Source organism: Chrysemys picta, chromosome 7 (genome assembly GCF_011386835.1).
Source record: "Chrysemys picta bellii isolate R12L10 chromosome 7, ASM1138683v2, whole genome shotgun sequence".
In the NCBI taxonomy this organism is placed as follows: domain Eukaryota; kingdom Metazoa; phylum Chordata; order Testudines; family Emydidae; genus Chrysemys; species Chrysemys picta.
The window spans coordinates 25,260,077-25,282,041 of NC_088797.1; the positions used below are offsets into that span (position 1 = coordinate 25,260,077).

Below are 21,965 nucleotides of genomic sequence, written 5' to 3' on the forward strand. Positions count from 1 at the left end.
TTGATAATTTACCTCATTAAGGTGCTCAAAAGCCTCGCTGACTAGCACACATCAGGGAGACATGTTTTTAGAGACATTTTTGAGCATTGGCCTGCTAAATGAATGGATTGTGAGTTCAATCCTTGAGGGGGCAACTTAGGGATCTGGGGCAAAATCAGTACTTGGTCCTGCTAATGAAGGCAGGGGGCTGGACTCGATGACCTTTCAAGGTCCCTTCCAGTTCTAGGAGATAGGATATCTCCATTAATTAATTAAAATTAAAATTCTTGGTATTGTCTCTGTTCCATTCTGTAGTGCTCTGGCAAGGTATATGATAATTTAATAGTGGAATATTTGGAGCATATTTGTTTTCAAAATGGAAATGAATCTGGCCATATGTTACCAAAGATGTGTTAGCATAAGAATTTGTCTAACACTAGAATAGCATATTTCCAAGAATTCTATGGCTGTATTCTTGGAATGAAAAGGACTTTTTTAATCAAGTGAGAAAGTGATTCTAACTGCTTCCACAAATCAAGGCATTCTGCTACTAGGACAGACCTATTGTTTAACCCTCATCATGAAAACAAGAGAATTCATGGCTTTTGGTTAATTTTAAAGTTTTTTCATTTCTCTCACTCTACCCTGCAGCCATTTACTAAGATCTATCACACTTACTTACCTACATTACAGTGATTTTGTGAGGATTAATAAGCTTATGTTTGTACAGGGCTTTGAAGATACAAACTATGTGTATTCCAAGTATTATTACTATTTTTCATCAGCAAAAAACGCTGAATTGTAAGTCTATATAATGAAGTTAGAATGTGTGCCAAAGTATTTGTCTATAGAATCTTGTCTTGGTATTACATCTCAAGATGAAAAATCCATATGTGGAATACTAAGAATAAATGAAGTGTACTTTGGTAATAAAAAGGTTTGACTTAAAAAATCAGTTGTAAATGTAGGGTGTACTACGTCACGGAGGTGGCTAGAAAATTAGAACCATATTAAAGTTGGCACATTTTGTCAAAAACAAACCATTTACCATCATAGTAAATATTGTAAAAAATAGCATAATAGCATATGATCATTTAAAAATATATTGTTATAATCTTTTAGAAGGAGATTAAATTGTGTGACAGATTATTTTAGTGATAAACCTCACATTTCCTCTCAACTTCCTTATCCTGAAGCCAAGATGTGCCCCCACCCTTCCCAGAACTTGATTGGCAAGCAAAAGTAGTGATATTTTCTAGCTTAATCAGTAGTTTTAAACTCATATTTTATTGTCAAACTTTGTGGCAGGAATTCAATAGCTGAATTTGTAAGTATATGTAGAACAGCTCATTTTTATGTGTGTCAATGTGGTGATGATGTGCTTATTATTATTGTTTTAAGGTTAAGTAATGTTTTGAGTGATTTTTGTTTTATATATAATCTATTTGAAATTTTACCTTAATGGCAGTTTTGCTTAATTGCCATCTATGCTATTAAGAAACTAAGCTATCTATGATGGAAGGTCTGAGGACATACTCGCAGTCCATATTTCTTGGCAAAGGAAATAATTGCTTAAAGGGGTTGACCAAGAGGCCTCATAACAACTAGAAACAATCAGCCAACGAAGTCTGAAAGATGAAAAGTGAAGCAGGTTGTTAAGCCTTTGAAAGACGGCCACTAATCATGTTCAGTGGAACATCTCCTGGAAGGTGGACTCTGAAACTGGCTACCAAATCCTTCTGTGTGCATAGGTAACTGGAGAGAACTGGTTTGGAAAGTGGGGCTAGTTCCCCTGAATCAGTACTGAGGGCTTATAAGGATGTTAAGTGAGGAAAGGAGACATTTCATCTCTTTCTACACAGCAGAATAGTGCTGACAGGCTGATCACAGGGATCAGATAGGGGATTGCTTTTGAGAGGTACAAGCTATTCACTTTACCTTTTCTCTCTGTAACTAAGCTGAGAATGCCTTATCTAGTTTAGCTTATGAGAAGCGAAAATTTACACGTTAAGCAAACCATTTATTTTATTTTAATACAATTTTCTCTCTCTTTTTATTTAATCTTGTATTAAAATTACTGTTATATGGGTAATTTCATGCAATTTGCCCTCAAAAAGAAGCAAACCTCATAACTTCTAAGGATTGGTGCTGAAAGATAAAGAATTTCTGGAACCTACTTCCCCGTCCCCCCTGATTCTTGGTCAAGGAGCATAAACTGGCCTATTCCAATAAATTGTGTTGCCATCAAGCTGTGATGGGCAAATAAAAGGGTAGAAGCTGAAAGACCAAGGAGGAGATGACAGTTGTTGGTGGTGTTAGTCTCACTATCATCTCTCATTTTTAATTTGTAGTGTTTGTTTTGTTGCTGAATGTTAAGGTATAAAGGAGATATATTATTGAACATAAAAGAAGATGTAGTTGTCCTATTGTTAAGCTTTTAGAAAACCTTTACTATCAAGCTCATTTCTATGATCATATAAAGCTAAAACAATGGGGACTGGCTGTACAATAGTTCCATTGTTATACATTATCTGATCTGATCTTTGCAAGGAAACTTCTATTACCTGATGTGATGCCAAATTTACAAGTATTATTTTTAGCTCCACCTCCAGTAAAATATAAGAGATTGCTTGGTTGGTATTTTATTCTTGATTTTTATCTGCTTTTTATTAGCTCATATCACATGGAGCTAGTCAGTTCTCTTAAAAGGGGGTTAATTGACCATCACAAATAAAATAGTCCATACCAAATGCTCATTCAATGATGATTCAAATGGGAAGGCACTGCACTGCCTCATGGAAACCTGCGTTCAAGAGCAAGCATGGGGCTCTCCCATCCCAGATTATCAGAACTATGGGAGCATTGCTGGGTACAAGAAAAGTACTTAGGCTATGGCTACACTCTAGCTTAAGTTGACATCAATTATGTTGCTCAGGGGTGTGAATTAGCCACCCCCCGAGCGACATAACTTATGCCGACTTAAGCACTGGTGTGGACAGTTCTATGTCATAGTTACCACCACTTGCGGGGGCTGCAGTAATTAAACCGATGGGAGAGTTCTCTCCTGTTGGTTTAGAGCGGCTACACTAGAGAGTTTACAGTGGCACAGCTGCATTGGTGTGCAAGTGGCAGTAGCTATGTCGGGAGGAGAAGCTCTCCCGCTGACATAGCACTGTCCACACTGGGGCTTAAGTCGGCATAAGTTATGTCGCTCAGGGGGTGGCTAATTCACATCCCAGAGCAACATAATTTATGTCGACTTAAGCTGTAGTGTAGTTTCATGAGTGCTCATGATTGGAGGCTTACATCTCAGACACCTCATTTGTGTCTGGTTGTGGACCAGTTTGTAGTTTGAGATTTTTGCTCATAGTGGAAATATATAGTGTGAATCTGTTTAGTATGGGTTGTGACCTTAAGCCCATTAAAGTCAATGGGAAGTTTTCCATTGACTTGAATGGGCTTTTGAATCAAGCCCTTAATGAGAAAACACATTGATGTGAATTACTTTATATTTCATCCTTATGAGTGTGTTACCTGTGTTCCTATTTTATACAAGTTGCTCCAATAAAAAAAGTTAAAGAAACAAAACATGCACACCATACCTCTATATTTAGGTGTGTATAAAAAAGGAAAAAGATGGAAAAAGATGGTCCACATTGAAAATGGAGGTGAACATTTTATAATCCTTGCTCAAACGAGGCCAAAATAACTTGAGTTAACAACTCAGGGTGGGGAAATGCTGCTGGCATCTGCTTTGGCTGTAATCTGGCAAAGGAAAGGCCAGGCTCAGGAAAATATAAAAAAATAAAGTTAACTTTTGGGCTTGTATTCAAAGTAGTTAAACTCAGGAAACTTGGATGTTCTTTGTATAGCTAATTTCAGATTGGCAACAAAAGTATTTATTAAAAGAAATAATAGTGGACTATTGTTATGAAATAATTCATGGGTTGGGCTTTCTTTTTTTAGCTTCTGATCTGGAAACTAAGCAAAAAGTTGATGCTATATTTTAGAAGTATCAGAATATTTTATTTTATTTGCATTTTGAGTATATCAGCTGCCTGGCGTACCAGGTAATAACACACTCTAAACTAAAATTTGTAAAAATAATAAAATATTTATGAAGGATTGGTTGTGCTTCAGTAGTTCATGAGAACTTCACAAGACTAAGAGAGGATTGCACTAAGAAGCAAAGATTAGTAGAGCAGCAAAAGTCAACTAAATCTCTGAACACTGAAAGCTATAACATGCTTTATAATTAGTGCAGTTAAGCAAATAAAATATTTATTAGGGATGTGACCCTGCAGTAATGAAGGAAATAGGAGTTCTGCCATTAATTTCAATGGAAGCAGGATCAGGCCCAGTGTCCCTACTGTCCTTACTGTAACTCAACGTCTGTTGTTGCTATTGTTATTTATATTAAGTAGTACTTAGAGGCCCCAACAGAAATTTAGGCCCTATTGTGCTAGGCACTACACGGGCCCATAGAAAACAGAAGTTCCTGCCCCAAAGAGGCAATCTAACAGACAAGATAGGGAAAGGATGAGAGGGGGAACAGAGGCTCAGAGTGAGGAAGTGACTTGGCAGTGTTACACAACAGAACAGTAGTAGAGCTCAGAACAGAGCCCACTTCAGAATCCTAGTCCTGTGCCCTATCCACTAGATCATGCTCCCTCTTACATTTAACTTTCTTTCTGGAAGACATTAAAAACAATATGGACTAATGAATAGTGATTTCTTCTCCTGATTTTTTTAATCCCTTCTTCATTTGCCCCCTGCCCATACACACCAAAGCCCATACATTCACATATAGTAGCAAAGTCTCTGAGGATCACTATTCTGGTATTTTAATATAAACACCTGGGGCTAGAGCAAGGGTTCTCAACCAGGGGTACTTGTACCCCTGGGGGTACTCGGAGGTCTTCCAGAGGGTACATAAACTCATCTAGATATTAGCCTAGTTTTACAACAGGCTATATAAAAAGCACTAGCGAAGTCAGTACAAACTAAAATTTCATACAGTTAATTACTTTTTATACTGCTCTGTATACTATATACTGAAACGTAAGTACAATATTTATATTCCAATTGATTTATTTTATAATTATATGGTAAAAATGAGAAAGTAAGCAATTTTTCAGTAATAGTGTGCTGTGACACTTTTGTATTTTTATGTCTGATTTGGTAAGTTTTTAAGTGAGGTGAAACTTGGGGGTACACAAGATAAATCATTCTTGAAAGGGGTACAGTAGTCTGGAAAGGTTGAGAGCCACTGGGCTAGAGGCAGGGATTTCCTGCAGAGAAAATAATAACACTCTTTAGCTGCTCAGACATCAGGGGAGCTCAGTGGAGAGCTTCTGCCTTCTCCTCTTCTGCCTCCTCCCATAAAGACTGGATACCTGAGTCTATAATTAAACATAACTATCTAAATTACAAACACTTAATCTCTCTTAAATACCGTATAGGCAGTTCCAATTCATTCCCTCTCTATAAAGTCAAACTTTTAATATAAAAATGAAGCAAAGGGCAGTTGCATTCGTGTTCATCGTCATGATCTGGAACAGAACGTGACACACACAGTTTAAAATCTAAATTAGTAAATCAAGCCAGTCCCCTCACCCCCTGCACACACTCCCAAAATGTGTATATTAAGCCAACCCCAGCCAACTTCTTTATTATAAGTGTAGCTTATGAAAGGGGCCATTTTATCCTGCCTTACCACACCCTCTACATTCCCTAGTGAGGGACCACCATGGTTAGTAATTAGTTTGCATTGTTGGGTGTGTGAGAAGGGTGGAGAAGCATGAAACTCTTGGTAATTTTCTCAGTGGGCCATCATTAGTTTTGAGCTGCAGGAGGTCAAAGGAGTTTCAATGTATGAAATCTGGCCATTTTTACAAGTAGCCTTCTATTATCTCTGCAGGGATAAATTCTGCGTGTATGCACAGTTATCTCTGTAAATGTGTAATGCTGTCAGGTTCAGCTGTCCTTTAACTTCTCAGGACTTTTCACTATAATCAGACCAGTTAGATGGAAAAGACCCTTTAGGTCATCTTGTCCTTTTCCCTCCCAGTGCAGGATTGTTCCACAGAGTATATTTACATTAAAAAGAAACATCTTTCATTCCAAAGGATCCCAAAGTGTTTTATTAAATGCATATGTGTTTACACAGCAGTATGTGTGTAGAGGAGTTGCCTCCCCCATTCCAGCACAACTGAAATGCACCCCTAGGTAAGAATGTAGCACTTTGGAATAGTAAGCACGGAAGAGCTTGGAAGCCAGTGGAGACTTCTATTTAAACTTTGACCCCTGGGTTTGGGTCAGGGCATCTTTTGCTACAAAAACCAAGTAATTGTCAGAGCTGATTGGAAATTTTCCATTGTTGGGAAATGCTGGTTTGTCAAACCTGAAATGTCTCATGAAAATGAGTCTGGTTTGAAGAATTTTCATTGAATTGCAGGCATAGTTCCAGTGGAAAGCCACTTGGTTCTCAATCAGCTCGCCTGGTGGGCTGTTTGGGAGCCCAGGTTTTCAGTGTTTATATTAAAGAAAGATTTTGTTCTAGATTCTGCTGCCAGTGTAAATCTGGAATAACTTGCGCTAGTGTAAGTGAGATCAGGATGAGAACTAAGGTGTGTCAAATAACGACATGGTCTTTTTAAAAAAATAAACAAAGCAACCCTATTATTTACAGTTATCATCTTTCTTTCCTGTGCGCCCTTTATTTTTTTAATTTTTGGAACACTAGTGTGTATCTGAAAACAATAATGCAGTTTTGTAATTGATTCTATATAGTCTACCTTTTAATAGCTTTGTGCTTAGTCGCTTGGAATTCATAGCATATGAATACCTTCACAGTAACATATATGTTTTGGTTATTTTTCTCCTATAAATTACCAACATGAAAGAAAAAAACAAAATCAAAACCACCACCACCCTACTAGATATTTTCTCTCAGACTCTAATTATGAAGCTTATAGTCTAGATTTGATTAATGTTGCTCTATAAGGTGGAGGGCAGGGGAGGAAGAAACAGATCGAAGTGAAAAACTGACCCAAACTTGAATCACTTGAGAATGAAATTCATCCAGGCAAGTTAGCTTGTTTTTAATTTTGTTCTGCCAGCAGCAATCCAAGAAAGATTACGAGAGAGAGACTGAATCTTTGCTTGTAGTGGTTGGCTAGTTATTATTCAACACAGCCAAAAAACAGACCAAAAACAAGTAGAGAATTGTTGATTTAGGTCTTGTTACTGTAAAATGAAATAAAGAGAGATCCAGTGTCCTTTACACAGCCCCGATTGTCCTTAGAGAGGTACAGTTCTTAATAAAGAGAAGAATTAAGAATCAGTAATATACACAGATTTATTTTTATTCATTTAATCTTTCAAAAATAGCTATACAAAACAGATTTTGGATTTTAATGTGCTAAGCAGTCAGAATACCAGCGTATCAGAAAGACAGTAAATCAACTTCTGGGTGTAGACTTTTCAAAATATTTCTGTTTAATCACACATTCTGCATTTCTGCCTAAAGGCTACTGGAATGTGTTGGCAATGATCAGGTAAAAAAAAAAAAATTAAACCTTCAACGTTCTATTTTCCAGTTTTCTTCCTCAGGTTGAAATCAGCTTTCACTGTTTTTTTTCCCCTCCCTTTTCCACTATACTTAAAAAAAACAAAAACAAAAAACCAAAACATTGTTTGTATAGGTTAGAGATTGTGCTTTCCAGATTTACGTATTTAGGTTTAGTTTTCAGATCTCTGTGCCATTGCTCAATATCCTGGCTTCTTAAAAGCCTTTTATTAGCACAAGATGACAAAATCATCTCTTCCTACTTGTGATGGATTGGACTAGGTCTGGAAGCCCCCTGCTGGAGGCCACATGGTCCTGCCTCACCCCTCCCCAGAAAAGAGCAGAGGAGAAGTCCTCCAGGCAGCCTAGAGTGGGTGTAGGAAAAGCAGCCAATCAGTGGCCAGAAGGGCGCTATGAAAAGGAGTAGCAGAGACAATGCATTCAGTTGCTGCCTGGGGCTGGAAGAGGGAAGTCTGGGCTCCTGGCTGGCTGGAAGAGCAGCAGGACTGTAGACAGCTCAGTATGGGCAAGACTGAGCCCAGGGCAGGATGCTGAAGACCGGAGGAGCTAAGAAGGAACTCCTGGATGGCTGAGGGGATTAAGCAAGGCCTGAGCCCGGAACCTAGCCAGACCAGGCAAGGGTACAGTGATGGGTCCTGCTGGTCTGGTTAAAGACTGACCCCAGGGAGGGATGCCATAAAGGACATGCCAACTGAGGGTACCATGATGGGCCCCTGTTGGACTGTTACAGGAAGGCAGTGTCTCCAGGGAGGAAGCCTTGGTGGGAAGGTAAAGACTGTATACCCTGGAAGGGGTTTGTTTCATCTACAGACAGTGTGACTCAGCTGGAGGGTAGAGTCCCTTAAGATCCACTGAAAGAAATATCATCCGGGGGCATTCACAAGAGGTGGGTGCCACCTGTTGTAAAAACTGAAAGAAAAGCAGGCCTACACCTGATCGGAGGGGGGAGTGCTTAGGAGAGGTGGGTGCTGACCCCATTACACTACTACATTTTTAGAACAATGTGTAGTATTAATTTTCTTTTTGCAAGTGTTCTGGATTAATTTAATACTCGTTAAATTGAGTGACTGATAGCACTGGTGGGGCATGGAGCTCCACTGGGTGTTTCACTACTCTGTGTCAGCCACTCTTGTCAGACCTAGCATGCTCAGTGCACCTCACACACTGTGTGGTCATATCTAGCCAAAAGGTGGCATGCAATATATCACAGGAAAACTAACAACTCATTGATCATCAATATTCTTGAGTCATGTATGTACAGTTAACCTACAAAAAATTATACAGATGTGCTTGAAATATCTAAAATGTGTTTAAACCAGGCATATCTGGGAAAGTTGATAAACAAGTTTTTCCAGGCAAAGGAAAGGAGCCAGCATCTTAAGCCAGTTGTGGCCAAGAACAGTAGGCTATTCATTTGTATCCGAGATTACATAAAAATAATTTGCATTGTAAAAAATAACAAGTGGGGGAGAAGCCAGGCTGGCATTTACACCGGACAGCATGGTGTCTACACCCAGCACAATAAACCAACTTTATCTGGGGATACTCTTCCAAAGAATATGTTTCAAAGGTTTACTGGACTGTAAAGAGGGGGAGAGAGCACCTAAGCTAATCAAGTCCTGTGAGCTCTGTTTTGGGTCCTGGCTGACAACTGGCCAGCCATACTGGAAGAAGAGACTGCGGTGATAAAATTTTCTTTGAACAAAAGACTAAAATCTGACTTAGCAAAGAGTCTTAGAAGCATGTTTTACTTTTGTTTGTTTTTAACCATTTCTATCTTTATTCTTTCTACATGATATCACTTAAACCTATGTCCTTTTGCTAATAAACTTGTTTTACTTTTACCATAAACCAGCTCAGTGGTTTAATTGAAGTGGAGGGTCTGTCAACCCCAGCTAAGTTAATAAACTGCTGTGTGATAGCTGCTCTTTTAAAGAGACAACTTGATAAGGTTTTGTGCATTCTACAATCAGAGGGGCTGAACATGGCAGAGAGGCATTTTTGGGGAGAACTCAAAGGTTGTTGAGTGGAAAGGTTGTTGAGGTCCTCCTGCAAGGAGTAACCTGTCTTGTGCAATCCAGAGTGAGGTCATTGTGCTGTAAACAGGCTGCTGGCATCAGAGCTCTCAGCCAAAGCAGCACAACACAGAAGCACCCAGCATTACAGGACAGCAATGATACAATGCCTTACTGGTCTAGGTTGAACCCCAAAGCATGTCACACTGACATGAGCCAAACACAACCAGTCTTTCCTACATAGCTCTGTCCAGTAACTTTATTTCTGAACCACAGTAACGGGGACACTTCTCTGGAGCAGAGACTTGTTGTTTTAACACATAATTTAGTACCTTTGTTTGGCCGATAAATATGGAGTAGCATAAAATCATCAAACTCAACTTCACTTTTGGCTTAGAAAAAATTGGATTCCGTACTCCAAAAGTGTAAGACTACTGCACTAGCCTACTATGTGCCATCTAATCAACTTGTCTTTTTTTGGTTAAAAAATTTAAGTGACATGCAAGATCTATTTAATTTTTATAGAAATCAGATGGGTTAGTGGTCTAAGCATATGTTTTGAAATGGCTAATCTCTCTGGAACCATTTGCTCAGGTATCTTCCAGATACAGACTTAAAACTCAAGGCTTGTTTTGCCTAGATGTTAAATATCCATTGACATCATATACTGTGGTTTAGTGGGAAACTGCTCCCCACCTCAGACTTGACTTCATTCAAGTGGTTCTGTATATTAAATGGTTTGTAAGGTTTTTGGAGATCTTTCAGGGTGACTGTAATATGGTGTATTGATTGACACACAGCACTGTATATACTCCCAGTTTCTGTATTAAGAAATAGCAGTTTGGTATGATGATGATTTCTGTGGCACCAGAGGTGCACTTGGCACTTTACAGACTAATTAAATAGGACTGGTTCCTGCTGCAAGGATTCACAATCTAAGGTTCTGATCCTCCATAGGGATCTGTGCAGGTGGAACCTTCTGACTCTGTAAGCAGCCACACACAGAGATCCCTTGTAGGATAGGGGCCTAACATCATTGTGATCTAAGAACTTTCCTTATGTTGTACACTCTGAGGAACTATGTACAGTACATAATTAAAGTCAAAATCAATGTTCTTTGCAATTTTTGGTAGCTGTGTAAATGTCAGACATACCAGCTTTTACACTCCTTGGAAATACTTAACATACAATCTAGCTGTATAATCTCTCTCACTCTTTAATATAATCTTTGCATAAAATATTTAACTTTATTCCTATGTAGATTATTTTATTTTCATGACATTATGAAATTTTGCTTGATATTATAGTTCATACAGAAGATTTCTCAAGAAGAAAACAAAAACACCTTAATCAGTTACCTGTTGACTCATGCATGAACATTTTAGATTAGAGCACACATTAATTGACACTGGCTTTTCCCTATATTACACATTCATTGTTGAAATTTGTGCAAGCCATTGAGAATTACATAGATATGGTCAACTGTGATTTCACTGATCTGAGAACAGAGTCCAAGTGATACTGAGGAATAGCTCTGCTGTACAAGATGGGCTTCAAATTTCATTTTTCACTGCTACTCTTTATGACCACCTTTCAGTTTTAGTTAGTGTACAACGTAGGGGCCTCTGCAGCACCATGAGCATTACTGAGAACATTGTATCTGTGCTCTGCATGGTTCTAAATGCTGTTCAGATATTGATGTTTAATGGATAAAGCCTTGTGTGGTCTAGGTCCTAGCTACCTAAGGGTCTGCCACTGTCTTTCTGTGTACCCTCCTATTGTCTTAGTTCAGTAGTTGCATTACATAATACTCCCTAAATTCAAATGTTTGAGGACTGGAGGTAGAGCATTCTCTATGGAGGCTCTACAAGCCTTGAGCTTGTTTCCCTTGGTGGTTCACCAGAACCCAAGTTAATTAACCTTCAGGGGATAATGGGATGCTCTTCTGTTTACTCAGGCTGTTGCCTAAGGAGATTTATGTTTAAAGGAATTAGATACAGTATTGTAGTGACATTATGGCAGATTTCCGTTGAATTGAAGTGTTTACAATGTTGCCTGGCTACTGGAAATGGCATTCTTATTGGCTTCCATTGTTTTAATTGGATGTGTCCAATGGCCCCTAGACAATGGGCACATGCTGTTAAAAATACAAATGTAAGTACATTCTTTGGGTTTGAAAAGATTAAACAAGTGGGTGACCTAGATATTAGAAGTGGATACTTTTCCTAGATCAAAAAAGAGTAGCTTGAGGAACATACAGTCACTTTGTGTTCTCATCCTTTTTAGAAGAGAAGCAACAAGCCTATAAAATGGGCTTGTAATTGACCATTTAGAAATAGCTTATATAATGTATGTAGGAACACACAGAAAACTGAAATAGTTTGACTGGCTACCCGGTCAGTAATACCCACAAAGTTTTCCAAGCCTTTGCTGTACATATTCTTTCTCTCTTCCTGGGAATTGCTTGGAATTGTAGCATCATGATGTTGACTTGGTAGATTAAGTTTATAAAATATTGTGCTATTCATAGACTATGGGTCCAGATTTCATTTTTTATATAGAAACTTTACTATGTCTGCCAGAATAGCCAAAGATCTGAGAGGTCTGAAAAATCCTCTTCTGGATTTTGACAGATTATTATCATCTATCCTTCCATGAAAAGGCTGCTCTGAAACACTGCTAGAAGGAGTCTCCCTTTCCTGTACCAGTAAGGGTACTGCATCCCTGCTGAAATGGTCTCTTCTTGTCTCTCAGGAGAGTTCATTTAAACTGCAGTGCACTAATCTGATCAGTAGAGGAAAAACAGAATCCTTGTACTGGCACATTTCCTGGAAATGTAAACCAGAGTTCATTATTTCAATCCCTGAACCAGTAGACTGTTTTCCTGTATGAAACACTGCTTATGTTGTGAAACATTTTATAGGATTAGAATGCTGAGTTTTTTAGGGCAACTCCTGAAAAGCACTTTGTCTTATTGATTTAAGTGAAGCTGATTGTTAGCACACAAGCCCATACACAAACACACAGGCATTATTTAAAATCAAGGCCGCTACAGCCTGACACTGGATAGCACAACAGCTGCAGTACTCTCTGGACTTCTGCTTCTTAGATTGGCATAAAACTACATATTTTGGGGTTTGATATACTTGATTTCTAAGGAACAAAGTGCTAATACACATCTTCTAATACCAGTTGATACAGTATATCACCCAAACATGTCACTGAGGCCCAGTAAAAGCAAATTATTGAAAAGTAAAACAACACCATCATAGAAGAAAAAATCATGACCTGTAGTTTAGGGAGCAAGTAACACATGGAATCTCTGCATAAACTAAAATATTTTCATATTTTTATAGTGTTTCATATAAAAGTACCGCTGAGGAGTTTACAACTTTGTCGTGTACAGCCTAGAATTATAAATTATTTAGGTTATAATTTACCAGATTATTTATACATCAGATGCGTATATGACCTTTCATAGACAAAAACTTCCCATTCTCTTATGCAAGGGTCTTCTGAATAAACTAGACTAGCCTTCTGGTTTCTGCACGATCTACGCATTGTAGTCTGCATTTGGTTCATATTATTATAGATGACGTTTACTACTAGGGTGTAAACTTCTCTTGCGCTGATCACTCTTTCCTTTTCCTTCCAATGTTACAGGTGCTTCTTCGTTAAATGATCTAATGGCCCTCACTATATCCTAGTAGTCCTAATAGTCCCTAGTTGAGTACTAGTAATTATCAACTCCAAATTCCCAGTGCTGGATCTGCATATGGTTCTTTAGCACAATGCTAAATTTCTCAGGCTAACACTATGACTACAACCTTTCCATTATTTATTATTTTTACTATTTATTCATAAAGCCCCATAGATGTACACAGCACTCTAAAGTGGGTAATATGTGCTGAGCAAATAAAAGTAACTCCCACAAAGAGCTTAAATTCTGAAGGCACTAATACCTGTTATCAAGCTTTGGAGAAAATAATTACAAAATTCTCATGTATTCCTATAACCCTCCCTGAAAACACAGTTTCTCTAATAATGTTATCTCCTTATGGCATTCCTCCTCCGTGTCTGAAACTGCTCTTAAGTGTTCTCTTCCCCCTCCCCCAACTTCCTACTCACAGCTTCCTTTTCCTTGTCTCCTTTGTCAGACAGATCCCATACTCCTCTTGTAACAAGACGGCCCGACACTTCCTCTCTTTTTTCAGGCAATTTTCACTACTTGGCTGCTTATACACTGAATCGTACTGTATAACAAATCAGGCAAAGGTACTTTTCCACTTCCCCAGTCTGCTTCAATGGGGGGGAGGGAGTTCTCTGCGTAAACAATGGATGCAGAGCGTAATTAAAAAGAAAACAAACCTACTCCCTGCCAAACAGGAAAAAGCAACAAGCTGGACTAATAAAACCTGAAAAATATCACATGCTATAAGGCTATGTTGTGATACTTTTTAACCCCACCCGTTCTCCTAGACTGGAATTAGTGCCCTTACACACCACATAACATAAATTCAGCAGACACAATCCATAGGAAATTAATAAAACTAGGATTTTATTTCGGACAATAAAACTCTGCATTTGATGGTTAATACTATACTGTCTGGAGGACCCAACAAAGAGATACTAATTAAATTGCAAGTTATCCTGCAAGGAACAAGCTGGGATAATGTCAAATTAAAATTCATATTTATGTCATTTAACGTTGATGACGCATAGCCGGTGTACACCCAAAATAGCAAAACGGGAGCAGAGCATTTTGTGGGGCTACACCGGCGGTGCGTAAAGGTGTAGGAGAAAAGATGAGTAATGTTCTGCTGAAAATAGCATAATTTTCTCTAAGTGTTTTCCACTGGTAGCTAACTGTGTGAGTTTAAACAATTTGCTCCTTTCCACTGATTCAGCTGAATATTTCTCCCCCCTCCCCTCCCCCATCCTGGGCTAGTGGGCGGGTTTTAGTTTAGTAATAAGCTGTGTTGCGTTACTCTTGACTGACATAGGGAGCTTGTCTTTTTCCTGCCTTATTCGAGACCAAGAGTTGCATAGGTTATGCTGTGCTATCAGAAGCCTAGTGCGGGGTCTTTCAATTACTGAACTGCTGGGCGCCGTGGAGGGGAGACTCCGCTTTCTTTGAATTTTGCACTCCGATAGAATCAGCTGTGACATCCGAAACTGCTGCTCCTGCAGCCACAATGGTGGCCAAGGATTACCCTTTTTACTTCGCGGTCAAGAGGGCAAACTGCTCCTTGGAAGTACAGACGGTGACCAGCCCAGCTAAAGAGACGGAGGTGCAGTCTGCTGATATGTTTTCTCTTTTTCTGTCTTCTTTTTCTCTGCAGCTTTTATCATCCGAACAGTCTGCATATGTTTGGGGAAAACTAGATTACTCTATAAATATAAATTGCCACGTATAGCTATTTATCTGATTTGTCTTGTGCATCCTGCACTGCTCTCTAGAATGTGCATTTTCAGACTGGAGTGAGGCAAACCCTCTTTATTATCAGCAGTCTTTTGTATAATAAAACTAATCTCTGCAACTATCAGTTGAGAAATTTCCTTTCCTGATAGATGCATCGCTTGTATATTCCAATGCCTAATGTCAGTTATTTTTACTTGCTCAACTTAGAATTGTAGCTGATCAGGTCCGGGGAGGAAATCAGGATAAGTGCACCTTTAATATTATAAGTAAATCGGAAAACTTAATCTGTTAACTAGGGTTAATATTAACTGTGTCTAATCCGACTCGCTAATCAATGAAAAATGAATGCTTCCAAAATGAGGGATATTTTTAATGTGGGATTAAGGGAAAAACTGACTAAACAGTTTGTTTGCAATAGGTGTGAATTTAACACAGATAGTGTTCATTTAATACTCCAATATTTGATACTCCAGATTAATGTTTAGTCGTCTTTGTGTGCCTTTTTGGCAAAGATAACAGTGACCCTAAGGATTAGGTCCAACTGGAGACAGGGTGAGAAAAACTTGTCCTTGGGACTCTTATCACTTAAAATATGTATTTTCATTAGGCTTGTTTGAATAGTAATTTGAAGGCAGATTGCTAAATTGTGCATGGTTAGTATGAATGCATCAAAGATGATTGCTTCCAGTAGTCAGTTGAACTGATCCAAACTGAAAGAAGTCCAGCCATGTCACCTTGTTTAAACAGTTTGTGTATGTTAAGAGCCAGTAAGAACATACTTTACTTGTACTTGTCAGTGTACTTTTATATGTGTGAGTATTTGATATTACAGTTGTGATATTTAGGGGCCTTTTAGAAAATATACACATAATAGAATAATATTTGCTATTAAGATCAAATTAACCAAGTCAGGAAACCCTTGCTTGTTTTTTATGTAGTGCTGTTTTAATTATTTGTGAACCATGAAATCTCGTAATCCCCATTGTCACCCATATTGCAAAATGTTTTGCATTAATTCAGAGCTCATTTACTAACTAAATATCTTAATTTTTTATTTTATTATGGGAATGTGCAGTTTTGTATAAAGGAACAAAATTGTCAAATTAAATATTCATTTAAAATAAAAGTTGGAACCTGTTTTTTTAACAGGTGGTATATAATCTTTATCATAGGCAAAACTATCAAATTTCAAAGAAAGTAAAATCACAACTACTGTATATTCAAACAGAAGCCTAGAGCATAGGGATATATCTTTCAATAGATGTGACAAAATGCAATAGCTTTAATTAATAATCTTGATCCGGTCAATTGTTCTGGATTTGTATTTAACTTTTTATATATAAACAAGAAAATGCTCCTTATACTGCCAGTCTGAAAAATGCTGTTTGCTTAGACTACAGCAGACTTGCAGCATTGTGAGGGGAAAAAATAAAGCAGCATTTGTTGAACACCCCTTTGTTGGTCCTGTTAAACAATATTGAGAAAATCTGTCCCCTCTCCTCCCCCAGTCATAAGGGTGGGTTTAAAAACACCACCACCCACACACACTTTGGGGAAAGCATTTACAGGAATAGACATATGCAGCCCATTCCTTTAAAGTTTTTCAACATAAACAGAATTCTCTTCACTAGCTCTGTGGTTAAGCTGTCTCTCATAGCATTTACAGTGAATCTAACCAAGGTTATTGGGCGCCTTCTACCATTATTTTGTATTACTGCATTAGCAAAGCAGCTAGCTGTATAAGTGTGAATGCTTAGCCTTGAAAAGCTATTGCTTGGTGTTCGTTGCTGACATGAAGCTTGTTTGTCACCCAACATTTGCATAAACTTTGCCTTCTGAACTAAAATCTGTGAAGTTAGAATAGGTTTTTTGATGGAGTTGTTTTTAAAGTCATAATTCACATGTCCATGTAAATATTCCCCTCATCTGAATAATATTCTTTTAACATTTTTTGTGAACATGTAAAATACCAATAAGTGCTGTATGGCTCCATGTGTGCATGTATATGGTTTTGTGTATGTGTAAAATAAGTATGTATTTTAGTGCAGTGAATATATTTAGAGTCTGTATGTAATATTTTACCTGTCACTCTAATTAGTCAGTGAACTTACTGTATGAATTGAAGTGTAAAAGATGCATATAAAATGCTTTTACTCTGTATGCTGTGTGCTCTAAAGATACTATCTCAAACTCATTTACAAACCCCTCCCTCAAGTGTTTAAAATAGTTTTACCCTAACAGTAAACAATTTCTTCTTTTCATAAGTAATCATTAAGATGGTGAAACTTGTTCTTTGTGATACATAGCTTTTTACCTTGGAGTTACAGTATACATAGAAAATAGATGCTTAATATTGCCATTTTCCAGAATAAATTTAGTTTTTCTTTTGTCTTCTTAGACAGGTTAAGTAACTTGTCCACTGTCACACAGCAAGTCAGTGGCAAACAGAAGATGTAGGTGAAAAATTAAAAATTTGGGGATTCTGAGGACAGTTTGGAAATTTTGGTCAAGTGGAGTTGCTACAGCTATTAAATCTATTGTAAAGCAAACAATGTTAGTGTGACTAAGGAGTAGGATGGAGAATAATATAGAAAAATTATATACATTAATGGCAACCCCTCACTTAGAGTGACTAGACGAGAACACTACTTCATCTACAGAAAAAATTGGATTCAGAGATTGGTAACGAGCAACTAAAGAAATGGAAGACCTTCTGCATGTAGAAAGACTGAAAAGATTGGGTCTTTAATTTTAGAGAGGAGATGGATGTGGAAGGACATGATAAAGATATACAAAATGAGTATTATAGACAAGTTAGGTCAGGCACTTCTCTCAACGCTTTCTCATAATACAAGAACAAAGGGACAGTCAATGGAACTGAAAAGCAGCTAGCTGAAAAAAATGTTTCCTTTGGTTAGCTTTCAACACAATGCACAATTTGCTTATGGAACTCACTGCTACAAGATATCACTAAGGCCAAGAGCTAAGCAGGATTTTAATAAAGGTTAACATTTATATGGATAATGGGATCATCTACAATCACAAAGCAAGGAGATTAAGAGCGTGAGAATAAGTTTTGGAAGGAATATCAACTGACATTTTTTTCAGGGAATAAACCAACCTTTATTTAATAGGAATTAGGAGGAAACTTTTCTGTTAGCAGGCTATACCATAACTGCCAGCTGTAGGGTTTCTTGTGCCTTTCTCTTAATCATCAGTACTATTTATTCTCCGCAACATGATACTGGAGTAAATGGACCACTAGTCTGATCTGACATAACTACTATCAAACATTCTTTCTGTGTTTGATCTGCTCCCACACAAGTTATGGAGTCTTCCCTTTCTCTGGCACAGACCAGCAAGATAACCATGAACATAATTAAAGTATTTTTATACCCCCTAGCTGGCTTTTCCTTTCTTCTTCCTTTTCTCTAGTTTGCTACCAGCTCTTCACGAAAATAAATTGAGAGCAATCTTTAAACCCTTTCCCTGTCCTATCTGTAGAGCTGGAGGCCCATAGGGGAATAGGGAAAGAGGAGAGTATGCCAAGGAAGTAGTACTTTTCCCTTGTATGCCTTCTATCCTGGTCCCATGGACACAACAGTCTTTCCTGGTTATGGATGTGGAAGGGAACATGAGGGGGAATAACTAGACAAACAAGAAGGGGGATAACAAGGTAACAAAACCAGTCAAAACCTCAATCCCTTTCCAGCTATGAGTAAAACTAAGAACCTTAAACTAGGTAACAGAATAAGGGCTAAGGATCCAAGAACAACTTAATGAATTCTAATATACTTTCATAATGCTGTAATACTATGTTATATGAGCGTACACACATCAATGGAATGATCATCATGGGAGCTAAGGAAGACTAACTGGGAAGTCTGGATGTCACTGCTCTTTCTCTCCATATTCTGGAGGTTGATCTTAAGCACAAGTAAGAAGACAAGGGGCTGCATGGAGACCATACACTTCAGAGCTCATAGTAGGCTCAGTAATTAATATCACAGTTCCTGAGATTCTGATGCTACTGTGGGACTCACCCAAACAAACAAACCAACACCTATTGGCCCTGTGTCTTAGTCTCCACCTTTCTGAAACAGATCCTGGTCAGAGAGAAAATACTTCCACTCTTCTGGTAGTTTAGAACTTGCATAAGCAGAAAACCAGTTTTGCTTGCTTCTTGCAAATATGAATGTTATCTCTACTGTGGATAAGACATCATTCCCACTTTTATATCTAGACTATGGTACAATAGACTTTAGCTTCTATGTGTATGTTCATGCAGTTAGTCTCACTTTGGGATGCCAATGTGGATGCATGACATCTCTGGAAACCAAATACTTTCCGAATGAGATAGTATTAGGTGTCCGCTTTATGTCAAGGCTTGCCCTTTGTTATCATGTCATTAATGAATGCTGCTGAATATAAATCTTATTCACAGAATAGAGAAGAGAGTATCCCATGTCTGTATGTTAATTTCACTGAGACTGTGCCAGTTGAAACTGTTCAAATCCTAATCAACGATCATGTAAGATCAATGTTTTTGGGCACAACAGTGGTGGTAACGTCAATAGGTGGTAAAGGTGCTTCTCAAGAGGCACCATCTCTTTGTGTGTAAATCACATTTTAACTTGGTTTTCATATACTAAAAACAAAAGCAGGGTTGTAATAAACAGAAATTAAAAGGAATCTAAATGATAGCAGTAAGCTATTTATATTTTCCAGTTATAGGATAGAATATTAAGTTAATTTGACCTTCTGAGAAGGAGGAAGAGAGGATAAGATCTGGGACAAAGCTTTCTTGTCAGAAATTAATTTACTGCTGCTGTTTCTTTCAAGCCGGGTTGACTTCAGATTCAAGTGGCAACCAAAAACGTAAGGATTGTAATTGTTGGCAGAATATATTTAAGAGACTTAAACTGTAAGGATTCTTAAGAAAAATCAGCACAAAGCAAATGTTTGGTTTTTCTTTCCTATTTAGAAACGGGGAAACTGCAATATCCTACAGATTTAAAATACTGTATTGCTTGTTACAAAATTTGGAGACTGTTGACAAAATGCTCCATCAGCTACCCAATCAGTATTTGCCTCTTTGTGACTGGAACTTGGCATTGGCCATATAGAGTGGTGTAGTTCAACAGCAGAATCTTTAAAAGTCATTTTATTTTATGAATAAATAGTACAAAAGGGTCAAGAACAAGAATATATGTTCCTGATTATTTTCCATGTAGTATAGTACACTGGCAGATCAGTTCAGTACAAGCTGAACTTTGTTAATCCAGCTATTTGATAAACAGGCAAGTAATGCATTACAAGAGTCTGGTCTGGAAAAGATAAAAGACTGAACAATGTTTTTGGATCCCAACAAGGATAAACATGGTGCAGTGGTTTTTCAAATGATAACATAAAATCTTAATAATGTGGTGAGCATTGTGTTCAAAGGACAGCTCAGAATCAAAGACCGCGTTTTCCCTTCATGGAAATCATTAACTGAGTGTATTTTTATCAGGAATTGAGGCATAGAGCCAAAAGGAAAGTCAGTCAGAACTAACTCTGTTTTAGCTAAATGTAGTTGAAGACCACTAAATCAGCCATGCCATTGTCTGCAAGGCATTTTGTCAATATGGAATTAACGTACTTAGGCTCTGTGGTCTTAAATAATAAACAAATCTCTATGTTCTTCACATAGATGGGAAATCCAATATCATGCCTATAAATGACTGAGCCCAGAGGCAGATGTTAAACTAAGTGTGCCCAATGTCAAGCCCTTTGATACAGCACCACCAATTACCCTTGTAAAAAAGACAGTAATTTGCCCAAAGAAGCATAATCTGCCTGTCAGGGAATAATATACTGCTATGGCAGGTGATGGCTGATGATGAGGTTTTTATTAACAGCGGTGCCCGAACAACATAGTTGTTCAATATGAACAGTGTTATTTGAGGATATGTCTACATGGCAGTTTATCAAGAGTTTTGCAAGCAGATCTACAAGAGGATTTTGAGAGTGCAGCTAGCATATCCCAATAACTATAAAAGTTTGTCTTCAAAATACTTATGTAACCCTTTATTTCCTCCCCAGTTTTTACCCTAGTGTCTTCATGGATACCTATTTGTAAAGCCACCAAAAACCAATATTATATGTCCCCTCCGCATGCCTAATTTGGTATAGCAATGTGTTACCAAATTGAATAATAGAAATATAGGACTGGAAGGGAATTCAGGAGGTTATATCATGTATTCCCAGCAGAGGCTGGTGCTGAATCATGGAGCACTAAGAACTTTAGTTATTAGAATTACTAACCAGATATTGGGACTACACCTCTACCCCGATATAACGCTGTCCTCGGGAGTCAAAAAATCTTACCGCATTATAGGTGAAACTGCATTATATCGAACTTGCTTTGATCCACTGGAGTGCACAGCCCCGCCCCCCAGAGCGCTGCTTTACTGCGTTATATCTGAATTCATGTTCTATCGGGGTATAGGTGTATATCCTAGCAGCAGGACTGATCTGTAAGAAATAATGTAATTGGCATAGCTGCATGATATGATTTCTGTATGTATTTGGTTTAGCCTTATAAAAGAACATAACTTACACGTCAGTGATTTGAAATTACTAGTGACTTTCTTTGAGGATAGATTGGCAGGACCTTTGCAATTCCTGAGCACAATCAGGCCCTCCATGAGTGGCAAGTCGTGTGTGTGTGCACGCGCATGCTCTTGAGGCTCATGACCTGCTGAGTATTTCCACAGCCAGAGCTGCTAGGTGGAGGCTGTCCCTACCTGGGGAATCTGTACACCCAGATTTTAGACTTGCTGCTCCTTATGTCACTCCCTATTTTCCCCCATTGGTGACCCTATCGTATTTCCAGGCAACTCCTTTTTTCACCAAATTTCTGGTGACTGTGCTCAGGATATGTACATGCTTACAGTGGCATGCACATCTGCAGTCA

General features: G+C 38.1%; 1 protein-coding gene across 9 annotated transcripts in view; it reads left to right on the forward strand.

Moving 5' to 3' along the window:
• Positions 1-21,965, forward strand: part of ARHGEF3 (Rho guanine nucleotide exchange factor 3) — a 265,172-nt gene that overhangs the window by 187,790 nt on the left and 55,417 nt on the right. Inside the window, exon 1 of one of the 9 annotated variants that reach the window (XM_065550988.1) lies at positions 8,179-8,338. The exons of 6 other annotated variants lie outside the window; for them this stretch is intronic. In XM_065550988.1, coding sequence (XP_065407060.1) covers positions 8,255-8,338 — 84 coding nt within the window. In that variant the 5' untranslated portion in view covers positions 8,179-8,254. Of the gene's footprint in view, positions 1-8,178; positions 8,339-14,316; positions 14,877-21,965 lie in introns of those variants that run through there. 2 more of the 9 variants (XM_005310016.5, XM_065550990.1) reach the window with 2 other exon arrangements.